At 32.1% G+C, this 17,577-nt stretch overlaps 7 protein-coding genes across 7 annotated transcripts; 3 read left to right on the forward strand and 4 right to left on the reverse strand. All coding sequences in view use genetic code 12, as the record gives it.

Moving 5' to 3' along the window:
• Positions 1-536: 536 nt before the first annotated feature.
• On the reverse strand, positions 537-839 carry CAALFM_C102690CA (uncharacterized protein; the record flags this gene model as incomplete). Its single annotated transcript, XM_716365.1, has 1 exon — positions 537-839. One exon carries the CDS (start codon positions 837-839, stop codon positions 537-539), a length of 303 nt encoding a protein of 100 aa, XP_721458.1.
• Positions 840-2,434: 1,595 nt separating this feature from the next.
• On the reverse strand, positions 2,435-2,608 carry CAALFM_C102700CA (uncharacterized protein; the record flags this gene model as incomplete). Its single annotated transcript, XM_019475074.1, has 1 exon — positions 2,435-2,608. One exon carries the CDS (start codon positions 2,606-2,608, stop codon positions 2,435-2,437), a length of 174 nt encoding a protein of 57 aa, XP_019330619.1.
• Positions 2,609-3,862: 1,254 nt separating this feature from the next.
• On the forward strand, positions 3,863-5,353 carry FRS2 (phenylalanine--tRNA ligase subunit alpha; the record flags this gene model as incomplete). The annotated part of the gene is made up of 1 exon (XM_716366.2): positions 3,863-5,353. The coding sequence occupies one exon, from the start codon at positions 3,863-3,865 to the stop codon at positions 5,351-5,353; it is 1,491 nt and encodes a 496-aa protein (XP_721459.2).
• A 268-nt stretch (positions 5,354-5,621) lies between these two features.
• Positions 5,622-6,815, forward strand: CAALFM_C102720WA (uncharacterized protein; the record flags this gene model as incomplete). Its single annotated transcript, XM_716367.2, has 1 exon — positions 5,622-6,815. One exon carries the CDS (start codon positions 5,622-5,624, stop codon positions 6,813-6,815), a length of 1,194 nt encoding a protein of 397 aa, XP_721460.1.
• A 5,584-nt stretch (positions 6,816-12,399) lies between these two features.
• CAALFM_C102730WA (uncharacterized protein) lies at positions 12,400-13,287 on the forward strand (the record flags this gene model as incomplete). Its single annotated transcript, XM_716368.1, has 1 exon — positions 12,400-13,287. One exon carries the CDS (start codon positions 12,400-12,402, stop codon positions 13,285-13,287), a length of 888 nt encoding a protein of 295 aa, XP_721461.1.
• Positions 13,288-13,657: 370 nt separating this feature from the next.
• Positions 13,658-14,578, reverse strand: CAALFM_C102740CA (uncharacterized protein; the record flags this gene model as incomplete). Its single annotated transcript, XM_716369.2, has 1 exon — positions 13,658-14,578. One exon carries the CDS (start codon positions 14,576-14,578, stop codon positions 13,658-13,660), a length of 921 nt encoding a protein of 306 aa, XP_721462.1.
• Positions 14,579-14,837: 259 nt separating this feature from the next.
• On the reverse strand, positions 14,838-17,225 carry CAALFM_C102750CA (uncharacterized protein; the record flags this gene model as incomplete). The annotated part of the gene is made up of 1 exon (XM_716370.2): positions 14,838-17,225. The coding sequence occupies one exon, from the start codon at positions 17,223-17,225 to the stop codon at positions 14,838-14,840; it is 2,388 nt and encodes a 795-aa protein (XP_721463.2).
• Positions 17,226-17,577: the final 352 nt, after the last annotated feature.

Genomic DNA, 17,577 nt, shown 5'->3' on the forward strand with positions numbered 1-17,577 from the left:
TCTGGTATTCTATAATTCTATCATTTTGAGAGTTTAGTTATTAGAAAAACTGTAGGATACTATATAAATCAAATGTTGTCACGATTAGGATACCTTTGATAAGATTGATTTCTGCAAGATTTTTTAAAAAATATTTGACCAAATTTTTCCAAAAAAAAACCAACAAAATCTCTTTACCCTTATTACCAAATTAAATTGTCGATAATACTTTAATCGTGACATAATTAACCCTATAACAGTTCTTTTACTGGACGTTCCTGAAACATCTAATCATCACTCACAAATATTTTAAATAACGTTACAATTAAATAAATGTATTTATTCTTTACATCAAATTATTCCTTTTTACATAATCGATAAATCGGTTTTATATATTTTCTAAAATTACAGAATTGAAATTTTCACCTATAGAACTAGGCACAAACAAAATAGATATAAAAAAACTCCTACAGACTTTAATTGCTGAAATGATAAACATAAACAACGCAGCTTTCAAACCAAAGGTTCAATAAATATCATCTTATCTGTCAAATACTTTACTCTTTTTGAGTTAAGATACCACCTTGTAAAGCATGTCCGAACAAGGAGGCAGTATCAACAACAGCGTGAGTCAATAATTCACTGACTAAACCTTGAAGAGTGTATTGAGTTCTTTTATCAACATGGATTTCTTCACTCTTAGTTGGGACAACAGCTGAGTAGGCAGCGGAGACCATGAGGGTAGAAGCTAAAAAGTTTGTGAATTTCATTATTAAAAGTGATGTATTGTGAGAATATGGGGTATCAAGTAATTGCTGTAGAAGGTTAACAAAAAAAAAAACAAAAAAAACCCTGAACATTTTTGAAGAAACTGTCTGATTTATATAGACCACCCATAAATGCAAATCTCAAAGATAACAGTATTATGTTTGTTGTTAAAATTGATAATAGGAGAAGTGAATTCTCTAAGATTTTTAGCGATTGAAATGGATAAAATGTGTTTTGTTGCAAAATTTGAAATGTTATAGCGCGTGAATCGAAGATCTGCACAAAACAAAAATAATAGTAGATCTTGACACCTATAAAGATACAAAACCATATGATATATCAAAACAATCAGAGTAATGCTTGGAAAATATGCATACACCTAAGCAAAACACCACTTGCTACTTGAGTTAATGTGAATTAGAATGTATCAAAAGATTACTTTCTTGTATAACCTGAGATAGTTCTGGTGTGAAGAAGTCACCAAATCAGCTGGCAATATTTTTCGCTTTCAATATGGAAAAATAGGAAATAACAAGGCAAAACTTTGAAAACAATTCTAGTCTACCTAGAGTAATCTACCATTCATTGGTATCTAACTTCTTGGTGTATATACTTTAGAACATTGAATAAAATACAAATAAAGATTTGCAACCAAATCTCAAATGTTTTTGTTTTCTCTCTCAACGCGAATTTGGAATATAAATTTCCCAATCTAATATTAAAATACTTGCATGAAACACAGTGACAGAAACAAAGGAAAAAAAAAAAGAAAGATCAAGGAGAAGTTCACTCGAAACACCCTATAAATTGTGAATCACTTATTCAATCCCCATCAATAAACCATATACAATTGAAACTGCTAACACAATGTATAGCTTGATACCAATAATATAAAAAAAGCATTATTATTGGCAGGTGGTCATTGACAAAAAAAATGCAAGTTCCACAAGATACTGATACCAAATATTGACAGAGATTTCAATGTTTCTGATCGCCCCAGAATGTCTCACAAAAAAATGTCAAAATCCCAAAATTCCAAACTAGTTCCACCCTAACAATTTTTTTACTTTGCAAATCTTCTTAAAACCAAAACAAACAAATAATGAGCTAAAGGCGGTAATTCGAACAGTATGTTTGATAACTGTGGTTTGCTTGTTCAAAACAAGATTTTGGGAAGTTCTCAGTCGCGTGTAGAACTTTAAACAACAGAAAAGCTTTACAACTTTACAAACTTGTAGAGCAAAGATCACCCGTCAAAGAAACTCTTGGCATTATAAATTACAAATATATTCCAGTTTTTACAAACAAAAGAGTGCTTGAAAAGAAAAAAAAACAAAGAGAACTGAAGACTTTGAAACTCACGAAACCAATACTTAGGATGAAAAATTAAGCTAGTATCCAAAAAATTAAGTTGCTCAAAATATAAAATCTTTTAATAAGAGTTTTCTTGAGATATATTTATATTAGGAATATAGGAGCTCAATCTCTACAACACAATACCAGCATAGTGACTTTAAAACAAATAAAAAACTATCCATTAACATTAAATAAAAATATGTAGACATTATAAAAAAGAAAACTTAATTCATTTAAATAATAAAGAAAAGCAATTTTCCTTTTTCATCGTCACAATTGTTAACCGTACTGCTGCTAAATTGTGCAATACATTTACCTTGTTATATGACCGCTAGTACTTTAGAATGACGTACAATGCGTGAATGATACCTGGAATATAACCCAAAATAGTCAAAAGAATATTAATAAACAATGATGAGGAACATCCTCTTTCCAAAAAGACACCTAATGGTGGTAAGATAATAGCAACAATGATTTTAATGATATCGGAACACGTGAATGGCATTTTGATAGTAAAATGTACTTGTAAGAAATAAAAAAAGAAGTGATTATAAAATAGAAAAGAGAGAATCAAAAAAAAAAAGAGACTACTTAGGGGGAATTGAATTGGTTTAAATACTCGTTGTAGTTGTTGTTGTTGTTGTTGTCTAGTTTATTTTATGGTTATGTAATTATACAGTTTCTATTGTAACTACTATTAGTATTATTATTACTTTGTTTTTTTTGGGATTTATGATTGCTATTTTTATTAGTAAAGTCTTAATAGACCGCAATAATATTTCTTAGTAACCAAGTGCGTGACTCTTTAACAAAGGGTACTCACGTTTTCTGCTTAGCCTCTCTTTCTCTCTCTCCCCACTAATAAAAATATCCATAACAATAGAACTTTTTGGAACGGTTGTGAAAGTAACCGAGTAAAATCGGGTTTCATTTGAATGACCCAATTATCGCCTCTCTTCCCCTTACTCTATTTTAAGCACGATGACCTAAAGGAGGCAGATCTAAACCTCTGGCACCATAACCTTTGCCAAACTAGATTTCCATGATCCTTATGTTATTGACGATTTGTAGCAAACAAGACATATCATTGCTGAATATCAGCTGGCATAAACAATCGCAACCTTCAAAGCCTCGTTTTGCTACATAACCAAAATGAGAAACAATTGACCATTATAACAGTTTAGCAAGAAAAATATAAACTATCATACAATAGATTGAGTTTCAAAATTTAACATAGACTTACGACAACAACTACCGAATTCTTGAAAAAAAAGAACTCAGAAGTATAATTGGAAATTTCCTCCTTACAAAAGTAATTATCCATTCTATTTTCAGATTCCAATACTTATTAGTGTCATTCGTAAAGTTCAAAAGATACGAAAACGGGGCAATACTGAAAAGTTATCAACGAAAGTCAGCCCATAAGATTTACTTATAGAGTATCGGCTAACAATACAATAGCAATCAATACCCTATTGTTTTTCAATATTTCATATCACAGATATTGGTTTGCTTGAGATATTTTAGGATAACAGATTCCAATTTTTCAGATTTCCCACCTGTATGACTATGCACACAATCTAGTCGTGTAACATTGCTCAAACAGTCTAACAATCTAACAAAAATTTTTTTTCCCTTTGTCGTTTGGCATTGGACTTTGAACAGTGAAAAATTAGAAGAAAAAAAAAAGATGAATCATTTGACAAGAGCTTAACATAGACTATACACCATACATACATCACATACAAATCATTCCACTATGTCTGACTTGCACCTACAAATATTAAAACTTGTGGATGATAACAATGGAGTTATTGAAAACACTCTTAAATCACCCGAGTTATCGAAAATAGATGTCAGTACTTTACAAGCCAATTTAACATCTCTTTGGGCCAAAGAAATGATTGTTTTCTCCAAAATTGAAACTGATAGATGGGTATTAACCAAAGAAGCCGAACAATATCTCAAAGCTGGTGCCACCCCAGAAGTTCAAGTTGTCGATGAAGTTTTGAAAGCTTTAGAAGGATTGACGATTTCTCAATTGAAAGAAAAATTAGGTCCAATGGGAGCTGTTGGTCAAGGTAAGGCATTCAAAAACAAATGGTTGAGTAAAGATGGTGACAAATTGATTGCACAAGTTGAAAAATTACCTGAAGATGTTGTATTAAACGAGTTGAAAACTATTAGTGAAACCGGAACCCTTAATGACAAGAAGGAATTAACTGAATTGAAAAAAAGAAAATTGGTCACTTTGACCAAAATCGTTGGTTACAAAATTGAAAAAGGTCCAAAATTTGCTCTTGAAATTGTGAATTTGGAAACTGATATTACATCTGATATGGTGTTGAACCACACTTGGAAGGATGCCCAATTCAAACCATATAATTTCAATTCTGAAGGGGTTTATCCAAACTCTGGTGCCTTACATCCATTAAACAAAGTTAGAGAAGAATTTAGACAAATTTTTTTCTCAATGGGATTCACCGAAATGCCATCAAACCAATACGTGGAAACAGGGTTTTGGAATTTTGATACTTTATTCGTCCCTCAACAACATCCTGCTAGAGATTTACAAGATACTTTCTACTTGAAAGATCCCAAAAAAGCTGGCGAACCAGAAGATAAACAATATTGGGAAAACATTAAACAAGTACACCAAGAAGGTAAATATGGTTCTATTGGTTACAGATACCCTTGGAAAGCAGAAGAATCATTGAGAATGGTTTTGAGAACCCACACAACTGCTATCTCTGCTGCCATGTTACATAAGTTAGCTCAAGACCCTAAACCAACCAGATTGTTTTCCATCGATAGAGTTTTCAGAAATGAAGCTGTTGATGCTACTCATTTGGCTGAATTCCATCAAGTCGAAGGGGTTCTTGCTGGGTATGACATTACTTTGGGTGATTTAATTGGATTTATGGAAGATTTCTTTGGTAAGATGGGTGTTGATAATTTAAGATTCAAAGCAGCATATAATCCATATACTGAACCATCGTTGGAAATTTTCGCTTACCACAAGGGGTTGAAGAAATGGGTTGAAATTGGTAATTCTGGTATGTTCAGACCAGAGATGTTAGAATCAATGGGATTACCTAAGAATTTGAGAGTATTGGGTTGGGGTCTTTCTTTGGAAAGACCAACTATGATCAAATACGGTGTTTCTAATATTAGAGAATTATTGGGTCATAAGGTTTCATTAGATTTCATTGAATCGAATCCAGCTGCTAGATTAGACGAACTTTTGTAATAGATATTTAGAGGTTCTCGATTAATAGATGAATTAAATAAATGTAAATAAGAAGAGATAATTTACAGCTTTCTATATGCTAGCATCAACTAGTGTGGAAATGTATCTTTGTTGGGTAGTGTAAGAAAATCAATTATTGATATTTCCGTTTTTATTTTTTTTTTTCAGATTGTCTTTTTTTGAGCGAGTGAGTGGTGGTGGTCAACATATTGAAAGAGTTTTCGATAATACAAATCATAAACACCAAGCCATAATTAATCACACAAGCATGAGCAATCCAAACGAAAGTGAACCACACACCCAACCAGAGATCAACAATGCAAGTCACATTGTTAAACCTGAAGGATCTCAAACTGTTAATACTGGTTTCATTTGTCGATGGAGTGATTGTACTGAAAACACATACAACAATTTGACATCATTAGTCAATCATTTGAACAGTAAACATATTGCACAACTTCCACCGGGATCAAATACGAAATACATATGTTATTGGGAGAATTGTGCTAGATATGGACTAGATCAACCAAGTAGATTTGCTTTGATATCTCATTGTCGTACTCATACTGGAGAAAAACCATATTTCTGTCCCGTTCCTGAATGTGAAAAACATTTTACTCGTTCAGATGCGTTGACCAAACATGTCAAGGCAGTGCACGATTTACATAGTGTTAAAGATCAATTGAACTTATTGAAAGATAAAGCTAGAAAGGGTCAAATTGAACTTGGGGTAAATGTTGAAGATTTAAGTGAGGAAGATTATTTAAGAATCATTGAACAAGATTATGAAATACAAAAACCATGGTGGTTCACAAATGAGTTTTTAGATGTTATAAGAGCTGGAGAAACCGACAAACTAGAGGAACATAACAAAGATGACGATTTAGATAAACAGCTTGAAGCATTACCATTTGATTTGAAACAGTATCAGTTGGCAAATTCTAGATACAAACAATTTATAAATTCTTTAACATCTGCTCGTGCCAGTAATGAAATTGAAGACGAAGATGAAGTTGATGGTTTAATACCGAGATCAGATGACAATAATTCAGTCATCAATGTAGTTAGAAAACAATTGCAACATGAAAAACCAAACAAAAAATTTCCTAGAGTTATGAGTAACCCAGTATTGGAACGTTTATCTAATGACACCAAGAAACTAGCACATGATTATATTAGACATGAAAATGATCAAAATGACGATGATATTGATAAGATACTGGATTTGGAAACTTTGAAAACACTACATGACAAATTGGCGAATCAATTAAACACAGCATACAAAATTAACAAAGTTTTGGCTAATCAATTGACTTCAAATATCAAAATGAAAAGAAAGTTGTGGGTATATACTCAATTACTAATGGATGCAAATATTCAAGTTGGATTGCCACCAGAAGCTACAAGTGCACCTCAACGTGTTATGCAAGATGAATATGATGAAGAGTTGTTACGTGGTTAAGCCGAGGTCAAACAAACCGAGGATAACGAGAATACAAATTAGACACATACAAAAGTAATGAGCAACGGGAGCAATTTAACTAAATTAAACTAAATCCGTTTTATTTCATTTGTTAATTATGGAAAAAGTTTTTTAAGATTAATCTGTTTCTGCAAAAGTATAAAATTTAAGCTAGAATTGACGTGGAAATATAAAGGTCTGATGATAGATTGAAAACTTTTTGTTAAGACAACCTCGATACCAATTATGAGACTACAACAGAGATGTTTATCATATTGGAATAATGTCAGTGACAGACAACCTAATTTTATTACATTCTTTTTTTTTTGGGTTGGAAGGAACTAATGAAATTAAGATTCTATACAAGCCCATGAGATATTCATGCTAACAGATTAGTAGCATATTTGTAAATTGTTTGTGATGTTGTTGCATAATTTCTAATGTTCTGCTTTTCAATATACATATATTTTTTTGTGAAATGCATGCATGCAATGTAGATGATGAAGACTCGAGAACATATCGGTGTTCAAGTTGCATTTTGAACAATTTGGGAATGATAATTTAGGTTATGCTTAGAATGTGGTTGACAACGATGTAAGAATACCCGATACTACATTTGAGCTTCTAACACAAACTCATGTGCTGGAATTTAAATCATCAATAGTTACTGCATTTCAATATCAAGGCGAAAGAAAAATAATAAATGGATTTCAACAGAAGTGTGGTTTTCTGGTTGTGAAATCAACATTTCCCAACACAATGGTAGTACATTCATTACTTTTTCTGTTTTGGTTTTTTTTTTTCAAAATCTTGGAGCTTTCGTCAACAACACAACAAGTTGTCTACAATGGAAACTGTTAAATTTTTCGAATAATTCAAGGTATTCATTGAGCTACCTGAAATTAAAATGAAAAATTTCATTTACCAAACAATTGGTCCGTATGAACAATTAAATTGTATTGGGTATCGCTTAAAATTGAATTAAACAATAAACACATTGAAAATGCAAAAAATAAAAAACAGTCTTTATTAAATTGGAGAATAGAAGAATCAAAATTTAAGAATGTGTTATTAAATGTTTATTATTTGTGATTGTTCGTAATATCAAATCGGTCACCCAAGTGTTAAATTAAGTCTTTTTCTTTTTAATTATTTTAGATAATGTCAAGCTTTAAACGAGCTGAAGTAATTAGTAGATGGTATATTTTGCAATAAAAGCATATACTGAAACAATGCTAATCAAACAAAGTTGAATATGTATTTTAAATTGTGGTCTAAATCAAAAACAAAAATCACAAATGGAGCAAAATAGTTTAATGTAGGAAAGACAAAGGCTGAGAGACCATAGGTACACTATATCCCCTTAAAGAATATATCTCTAATACTTGCTTTTCCCACCTTTTTTTTTGAGTTTAATTCTTTTACATCTTAAACTACTGAGAAACGTCTAAACTTTATATCACAGTTGGTGACAGAATAATATTGTAACATGTACTATATCAAATTGTCATTACCACTACTGGTGCCAGTATCACTTTCTGTGATTATTTTGAATTTGTTATCTCCCTCTTTTGAAACTCCTTCAAAGTAAGTAATCATAAAGGTTTAGATACATGCGTCTATTGTTGTGAGGAGTATTATTATACAGCCATTTTAGTTCTTTTAAGTTTAGTTTCTCCTTCTCCTTCCAATTTCAAATCTGTAGTGTAAATGCAAACTTTTGCCACTTTTGTCGTAATAGCCAAACATTCACAATGAACACAGTTAAACAAGTGTAAAAAAAATAATAATCTACGAGATTCAATGAAAACTATATACGAATTTCCTATCTATGCTTGAAATTCATTACAATTGATTATTTGTCTATTGTTAGTACTGACTCCTCTTCTCTATCTGATAAAAAGGAATTCTCTTTGTTCCGGTATAAACAATAGAAGGGGGCAATACCAATAATTCAATACTAAGAGCTTTAGAATAGATCAGAAACTAAATCAATAAAACACTAATAACACAAAAAGTTCAAACAGGAGTCCTCCACACTTTATAGATTAGTATCAACACAGAAAAGTAGATTGTACACTTGCCTTATAACAGAATAACCTTGGAATAGCTTGGTATACAATTTAGTACGACCTGTCAAGTGAAATTTTGAAAAGAACCTACTGAAAATTGAGTAAAATAAGTAACAATTGAGCTAGTTGGATTTACAACTTGTTCTTAGATAGTGTTGTTCGAAAACCAAGAAAAAACTGAATCAACAAGAAAATTAATTTACTTGAATCAATCTTGCTAAACAATCCACAAAACAACAACAGAATAAAATATGAAACAAAAAGAAAAAAAAAAGATGAGACTAAAAGAAATAAGACGTTCATATAGAAAGGAATACTAAATCTATCTAATCAATATAGAACATTATAGATCTGTATATCCTATACAAAAATATAACAATAGGATAAGTAGAAATTTAGTAGATTACTAAAAAGAATCAATAGATTCTGAGATCATTGATAATATTAGATTCAGGTGAACTAGAAAATAACCGAAGAAATAAATCCAAGGACTATAATGCATAAACTCTACAAACTTTTTTCAAAGGGGATAACTACTCTGGGTTTATTGTGGCCATTTCTTCAATGTAGTCATGTGCCATTTCTTTCATTGATGAATAGTGAATTTCTTCTCATTTCACAATGAATCATAGTTTGACAATTCATTTCATTCGCAACCTTCCGCCAAAAATAAGAAACTTCAACGAAAACCCAAAGGGATAAATATTTTGAACAATATTAAGACCGATCAATAAAATACTAAAACAAGTAATGTGGAATTTAAATGTTGAGTTCCAATTTAGATCATTATAGCCCGAACAAGGAAATAAGAGCAACACTGGCACACGACTGGACAAATACATACGTTGCTGTACCGCAAGCAATGAAAACCCCAACACATATACACATTGCACAATGCTTGGAAATAGGATAATAACTATTCCGTAGAATAATAGTTTATTTTAATGAGGAGTGAGAACAATATTGCAAAACTAAAAAAATACCACGTTCCTGGATTCCAACTCCACATTTTTCAAATGACTAAAAATCCCACCACTAAAACCACCAGCCATTCACTCCACCCCATTTTATTCCCTTAATATGTAAACTAGTTTTCAAAGTTTATAATCTCCTTTATTGTTTCTTCGCACTAAAGATATTATTACAACATCAATAGTTTAATTGTTTGAAAAACTTTAAACTACGATTAAATCTCTCTAGCCACGTAACTTTCTTTTCAATACACAAATTAAAGAGTTTAATTCAACACAATAAAATAAGGTTGTTGATATTTAATCTCTAATTGAAAGACTAAACATAACAATAAAATAAAGTTCCCATAAACACAAAGGGAGAATGCTATTTGATTGGTTTGATCTCTACCCTTATCTTGACTCAAAAAAAAAAAAGAAAATAAAAGAAAAGACAAAAGTTGTGTATGTGATAAATATAAAATACGTTAATTTCGCTGTTACATAACATCTGAAGCTTTTAACTTTTCCTTAATTAATGAAAAAGAGGATTAAAAAAATGAATAAATTGCTGTTGATATAATTCTATACATACATCATATATTAAGGTATTGCAAAAAAAGTACCACGGATAATAATAATGCAGATGATTTTGTGGCGATTTGTTTTGTTGTTGCAATTTTAGTTCTTGGTGCATTTTGTGTCATATTCATTTTTTTCCCACTTGCTGCTGCTTACACATTCTAATGTTATCATTTCCATTCTACTATAGCCACTGACAAACCGTGGCTATACATTTCCACCTACAAATCCTTTATTGTAGTCTATTCTTATCTTGCTATTACTTCTTCCTCGGGCATATATATTTGCATTACTCTATGGTGTAATAACATCCTATAATTTTGTCCAATCATTATCAAACAATAAAGATATGTAAGTTCCATTACCAGAGCTTCGTAATACTGCAACATCAATATTATTTTGCTTATTATTTTTTTTTCTGTGCCACTATATAATTAGATAATATTAATACGGGTTATCATCGTTTGACCACTGCTTTCCCCACATTCTGAATCTCTCCAAAAAAAGTGCTAAAAGATATGATCTTCGGTGAACTCCAATAATTGAATAAACACAATATAACTGGGTAAGTACCCACGTGAAGGTCTATATTCTAGTTATTTATTATTTTTTTCTAGTTGCATAACCTTAATTAATAAGTTACCTTTCTGTTGATATCTCGTTAACAGTTGCCAGGGTTATGAGTTGAATTTGAACAAGTCCGGCAACAGTTTATCATATAAGGTCATTAACTTTAAGGTTCGAATTTCAAAGAAGGTTAAAACAATACCTATTTTTTTTTTTCCAAGTTTACATTTTTCTTTTCTTCCGTTGTCCGCAAGCTCTCTGGTATTTTAACAGGTTGTCAGCGCAATATGAACACCGCCTTTTTTGTATCTTTTATTGTACAGCATAGATGCAATGCAAGCATTCAGGTGGCGTGCAAAGATAATAACAAAACAACAACGGAATAACAACCAACAGCGATAATCAACCAATTAACAAAAGAGGGGTGGGTTGATGAAGATGTGTTCAAATCAGGAGGAGATCTTTAAATAAGATATTGTAACAAAATCCTCTCTTTTTCTTGCTTGTTTTACTTTATACAGCTTCTGATTTATGCTTGTTTTCTTAATTTTCTTCAATATCGAGGGTTACCAATTCAACCTTAAACAGTACAGAGAAAAAAAAGACAAAAAACTACTATGTCTCCAAAAATGTTCTCATTAACCACCTTTTAATAATCATTCAATTTTATGTTCGGGGAGTGGAATGCACTGTCATTGTCGAGTATTCCTTCAACTTTTTCTATCAATTGTAGTTTATTTCTAATTATAAGTTTATTTGTTTATTTGTTTACCACAATTCTAACATCACGGTATACATTTCAACCTGAATCTTGATTTCTGGTATCTCTTTTTTTATACCTTTTAATGAAGATAATTTGTGTTTGACACATACATATTTCCGCATAAGGAATCAAGAATATTCTTTGTGGGTTATTAGTTCATTTTACATACACTAAAAAGATAATATTCAACAATAGCTGCACGAATTATAAGCCATTCTACTACTAAAGAAAAATAAAAAATATTAAATACACTAAATCAACAACAACAACAATAACAACAATAACAAGAGCATAAGCATCATTCACCACCGCCTGTTTCAGAAGCTTTTAAGCAAAATTTTAAAATTTAAGAAATTTGATTTGTAGTTTATTAAATATTCTTTGCCAGTATAAATATGATATAAAATTGCACCCAAAAGAAAAAAAAAATCAATACAGAATATTAACATTACTTCTTGAGTTTCGTTTTTCTTTCTTCCTTCCTTTCAATCTTTATTCTTTATCTTTTATATATTTAACTTTTCTTATTCAAATAAAGTTATTAAGAATTTGAAATTGGTACTTTGTGTTATATTATTTCCCATATTATTATTTTATTATAATTAGTTTCAACATCATCAATACTATTATTATAACTCCATAATTTACATATGATTCAACAAAGCTCAAATATGGCCACTACAGCTGTTTTCGAAGAAACTAATACTGATTTCGATACTTCACTCATGGAATTCTTTTATTCAACTACTTCAGAAGACGCTCTTCCCGACGTTAATGACACCTCTTCAACAACAATAACAGAAGTTGCAAATGAAATTCCAAGTTTATTCTCATACTCCAATAATGATTTACACCCGGAACTTGATTATGAATCTTCGAGTTGGTACGATATAACTGAATCATTGCCTCAAAACATACCCGACAGTAAAAGTGAACCAATAGCTACAAATCCTACAAACGTGTTGACTTCACCATTACAAGCTTTTGCAGATTTTAATCATGGCTCATCAACGGGACTTACAACCAAGCAACCGGAATTATTTCATCATAATAATAATGCAATTAATGGTTCGTTCAAAAATAATGACTATACAACTAATAAAATCAATACCAATACCACTACCACAACAACAAAACAACGCATTTCAAAGCCTTATGAAAGATCCCCTCTAATGAAACCATCAGTTACAATTGCATCTATTGACACAATAGCTAAACTCAAAACTAAATCCAAGAGCAATTGCAAATCCTCCTCAATTTCAAAACCTAAAGTTAGAAATCCATTTTATAAACCATTCATATCATCATCAATATCATCTGAGACGGCATTAAAAAATACCAAAATAATAAACTTTAGAGACGAAAACAATGATAACAGCTCTTCATTTAACTTCACGGACATTGATAATAAATTAACATATGATTTGTCAACAGAAACCACTAATTCATCCTTTCCACAAACGGTTTTGGAAGCACTGTTTAAGAATTTTGACGATGCTTTGATTTTCGATTCATTATTTGATATAAATCAGATCTAAGTTAAGCTTTATACTGGACAATTTAAAAATTCAATAATTAACACATAAATTTTTAATCAGAACGTCATAGGGATAGATCACAGAAATTGAAACCATTAGGGTTTGCTCTTTTTCTTTCTTTTTTTTTTGCTTTTTGGTATATCACAGCTTTAGCTGAATTTCATTAATCACTTATCAATTCTGAGATGAGTTGGTCCCCTTTCTGTTCACTTCTTATAATTTTGGGTTTACTTCTTGGTTCTGGATTCATTTAAATAGACGACCATTTGTGTTTAAATTAGGGGTCTCAGTTTGTTATTAATTTTTTGTTCTTTTCTTTGATATAGCTTGTTTTATAATATACATAAACTTCATAATATATCGGTTTCTCTTATATATCACCAATCAATGGCTTTAATGCAATAGGTAATAACTCAGCTGCATCACCTTTAAACCCCCAAGTATCTTCGACTTTGCCATTTAGAATGTTGTCCTCAATATCAGTATTAAATATCGCAACTTTCCCCCCTTTCAACCTCACTCTTTCGACATAACTATTGGCAGGATACACTGTACCACTTGTTCCAATGACTAAAATCAAATCAACTGATGGGTCCAGCTCAACGAAACTATCAATTTCAGTAATCAAATTCAAAGGTAATGATTCGCCAAACCAAACTACTCCTGGTCGCAACAAGTCATGACATACAGGACATGAAGGTAGATCTTTTTCCAGAATTGTTTTCACTGGGTTAAACTGAGGTGACAATGAAATATCAACCCCGTCATTGCCGTCACTATCACCAAAAGTACGTTTTCTGGTACTCAAATTGCTATATTCAAATTCAGTATCTTCCAATGCTTTAGTTAATGGTTGTTTGAAATTATTATGATCAACATAATTACACATAAAACTAGTACATTTCAAATCAAATAATGATCCATGAATCTCATATAAACTATCGAGATTATGTCCACTTCGACTCAGTAATCCATCAACATTTTGTGTAATAGTGATATATTCATCTGAGTTAAACTTATGGGATAATTTGCTCAAGGCATAATGACCCTTGTTTGGCTTGGCACGTAATGCCCCATATCGTCTCCATGAATAAAACTGCCAAACTAATCCTGGATCAATGTAAAATGCGTCTGGAGTAGCTAAATCTATCATATTGAAATTTTTCCATAAACCTTGTGAACCCCTAAAGGTAGGTAACCCTGAAGAAGCAGAAAGTCCGGCCCCCACTAATGCAATAATCTTCCGACACTTGGGTAGGTATTCTTGAAATTCTTTTAATTGTTTATTCATTTATGAGAAATTGGGATATATGTGTGTGTTTTTATAATAACAAGTGTAGCACCCTATTCATTTTTATCTTGTGTGTTTTGTCGTTCTAGTTTATGTTTTTTTTTCTGCCTATATCGGGAACATTTTTTTTCGTTTTGGTTTGGCCCTACAAAAAGATTTCATAATTATACATTAAATTTAATTATCTGAGTTTAATATACACAACACAAAATTCCTATCAAAATACTACAGCTATACATAGTTTAAATGGAAGAAGACATCAATTTGATTTATTTTGTTTCAATTTCCAAGCTAAATAGGTAGCTGAATGCCCCAATTCAACATTCGAATTGGTAATAATTTTGTTTCCCACAAGTTTGAGTGGTGGAGCTCTGTAGAATAAGATTTCTTCATCCTGTTTTCCATTATTACCAATTTTTCTTTTCTTATTTACAAATTGACCCAATTCTCCTATACTTTCATTCAACCCATAAGCAAGAGTACCTCCAACCAAAAGGTTCGAATATGTTGACATCGACGTATGGTAAGTAGTCCCAGTTGGCGCAATACTTGTAGGTGTTGGTGTAGATGTCTTTTTGTACAATTGCTGATGCTGCTGTTGTTGTAATTGTTGCAACTGTTGTTCTTGTTGCTTTTTAGCTTGATTTTCTTGAATTTGCTCTTGTAACAGTTTATAACTTCCTGGTAACTGATGCTTTTCTTCGCGATTGATTAAAATATTGGTATTACGCGCCACCAGAGGCGTCAAACCAGGGATATCGGCAATAGGTTTTGCTGGTACATGACTGATAGTCCCATGAGGTACTGCCGGACCAGTTGCATACACCGTATTTGTGGAACCACCACCACCTTTTAATTGTGAAATGGGCGTGAATAAGAATGCACGACGACCACTTTTCGTTTCATCGTGTTCCGGAACAGCATCAACATTCTGACTAGAAATATATTGACCCAAATCATCGTTTGGCAATGGTGCACCAATATACACAGACCCTGACACGGGTGGCGAATTAGCTGTACCAGGGATGGCATCGGGGATTTCCATACCTTTATAAGCATCCGGAGCTAACAATCCTTTAATTGGAGATTCATATTTGATCAACTTTCTTGTCTCCTTTAATGGGATCAAAGGTTGTTCAGGATCTTCTCTGACTTCATCTGGTAAACATGCCTTCCAAGTTCTAATACGATTGAATACATGTGTGTTCTCATTATATCTGAATTCGCAAATAAACCATGGTGCAGATTCCGGTATAACTCCTTCAGGTAAGTCACCCTTTTGGTATCTAGTTAAAAATATAACATAACAGGGACCAACAATATCATCAACCAAATGATCTCTATATTGACCTGTTTTGCAAACTTCATTTAAGAAAAACAAACGGTCTACAGCATGACAAGTCTGTTCTGGGCGGTAATACCAACACATGTTCACATACCTTTTTCCATCTTCTGTGGACCACATACGGAAAATTTGACCTACTATCGGTCTCTCTGGGTCGGCTGGGTTTTTCATCAACACCCAATTACCAATTTTGTAAGTATACCCGTCAACTTCCAAGACTTCTAATGGGAACCGCAAAACACCATCACTGGAAGAAGAAGTAGCAAGTATAATTTCTTTATCTGACTTACTCAATTCCGTTTGAATTACAAGATGGGCTTCTTTTTTAAATTGTTGCGAGTCCAAAAACTCTTCACTGTAAGGATCATTTTCATAATAAAGCTGGGCATTAGCAAACATCAAATCCAAATCATTAATGAACAATTCCACTGATGAATATTTTCTACTTCTAACCTTGATTCTGATCTCATTCAAACTAATAGGTGCAGCAATCCTTTCATAATAGTCGCCATGGGTTTTTATATCTGGAAGCTTCTCAAAGTGTTTGGTTAATGGGTGACCATTATTGTCACGCAATTTCTTAAACCCTTTCAAGATTAATTTGATACGGGTTTCAAATGGTTTATCAATAATTGGTGGACGACCTCTTCTAATACCACTTTCAATTTGATTATCCTTGTGCTTTTGTCTCGTGGGACGACTAGGAGTTGTGAACGACAGTCTAGTGTATCCAGTTGACACCAAAGGTTTTGATAATGCCACCATTGAATCTGCTTGAGGAGTTGCACTCATTTCAAACTCATCTCTTCTGGAGCCAGCGTTTGATGCCCCACTTGGGCCGGGAGTCGACTCTCCTTTCTCAAAAGAAAATCCCAGTAATTCATCGTTATCTCTATCATCTGGCAAGTCTCCAATATGAGGATATATCAAAGAGTGCCCATTCGGAACTGCTTTGTCATTCTTCAATTTCGGAATTACCACATCGGTGATGTATTGTTTCAAAATCTGTGCTTGTCGATAAATAACAGATTTTGAATGATTATAGAACCTAGCATTCCACGAAATTAAAGCCAAGTCATTAATGAATTCTTGAGCATCTGCATATTTCAAGTTTTTCAATTTTCTGCCCACAGCGTGAAGTGAAAGGGGATTTTGTACAACCTTATAATAGTCAGTGCCTGATCTCAATGGCAATGTTTGGAAAGTAGGATGAATTAAATAACCATTATCTTCGATCTTATAAATCCCATTAAATAAAGACTGTAATTTAGTCAGTAACTTCTTTTTCTCTCTTTCAGACATAGTCTAATGGATGCAAAAAAAAAAAAAATAGGATTGATGGAGGAAAAAAAAAAGATTGTTGTTGTGTTGGTAGTACTTTTGTTGATTGTGTTTTTGTTTTCATTATTTTTTTTTTCTTCCATCCATTTCAAATATAAAGCCAGTAGGTTTTGTGCAAAGTACACGCCCTTAATTTATCTAAGGAGTTTGGATTCAGCAACTGGTCGATCATTTCATATACTGTAATGGATGCCAAATTGTTTATTAGAAGGATCAAAATGGTTCAAGAAATAGGCATTACATTATATAAGCTGTTTTTTTAATCAGATTATAAAGTGGCAAATGTATTCCAGCTCCCTCTATTTGATTAGAG

The sequence above is a fragment of the Candida albicans genome, chromosome 1 (genome assembly GCF_000182965.3).
Source record: "Candida albicans SC5314 chromosome 1, complete sequence".
Taxonomy (NCBI): domain Eukaryota; kingdom Fungi; phylum Ascomycota; class Pichiomycetes; order Serinales; family Debaryomycetaceae; genus Candida; species Candida albicans.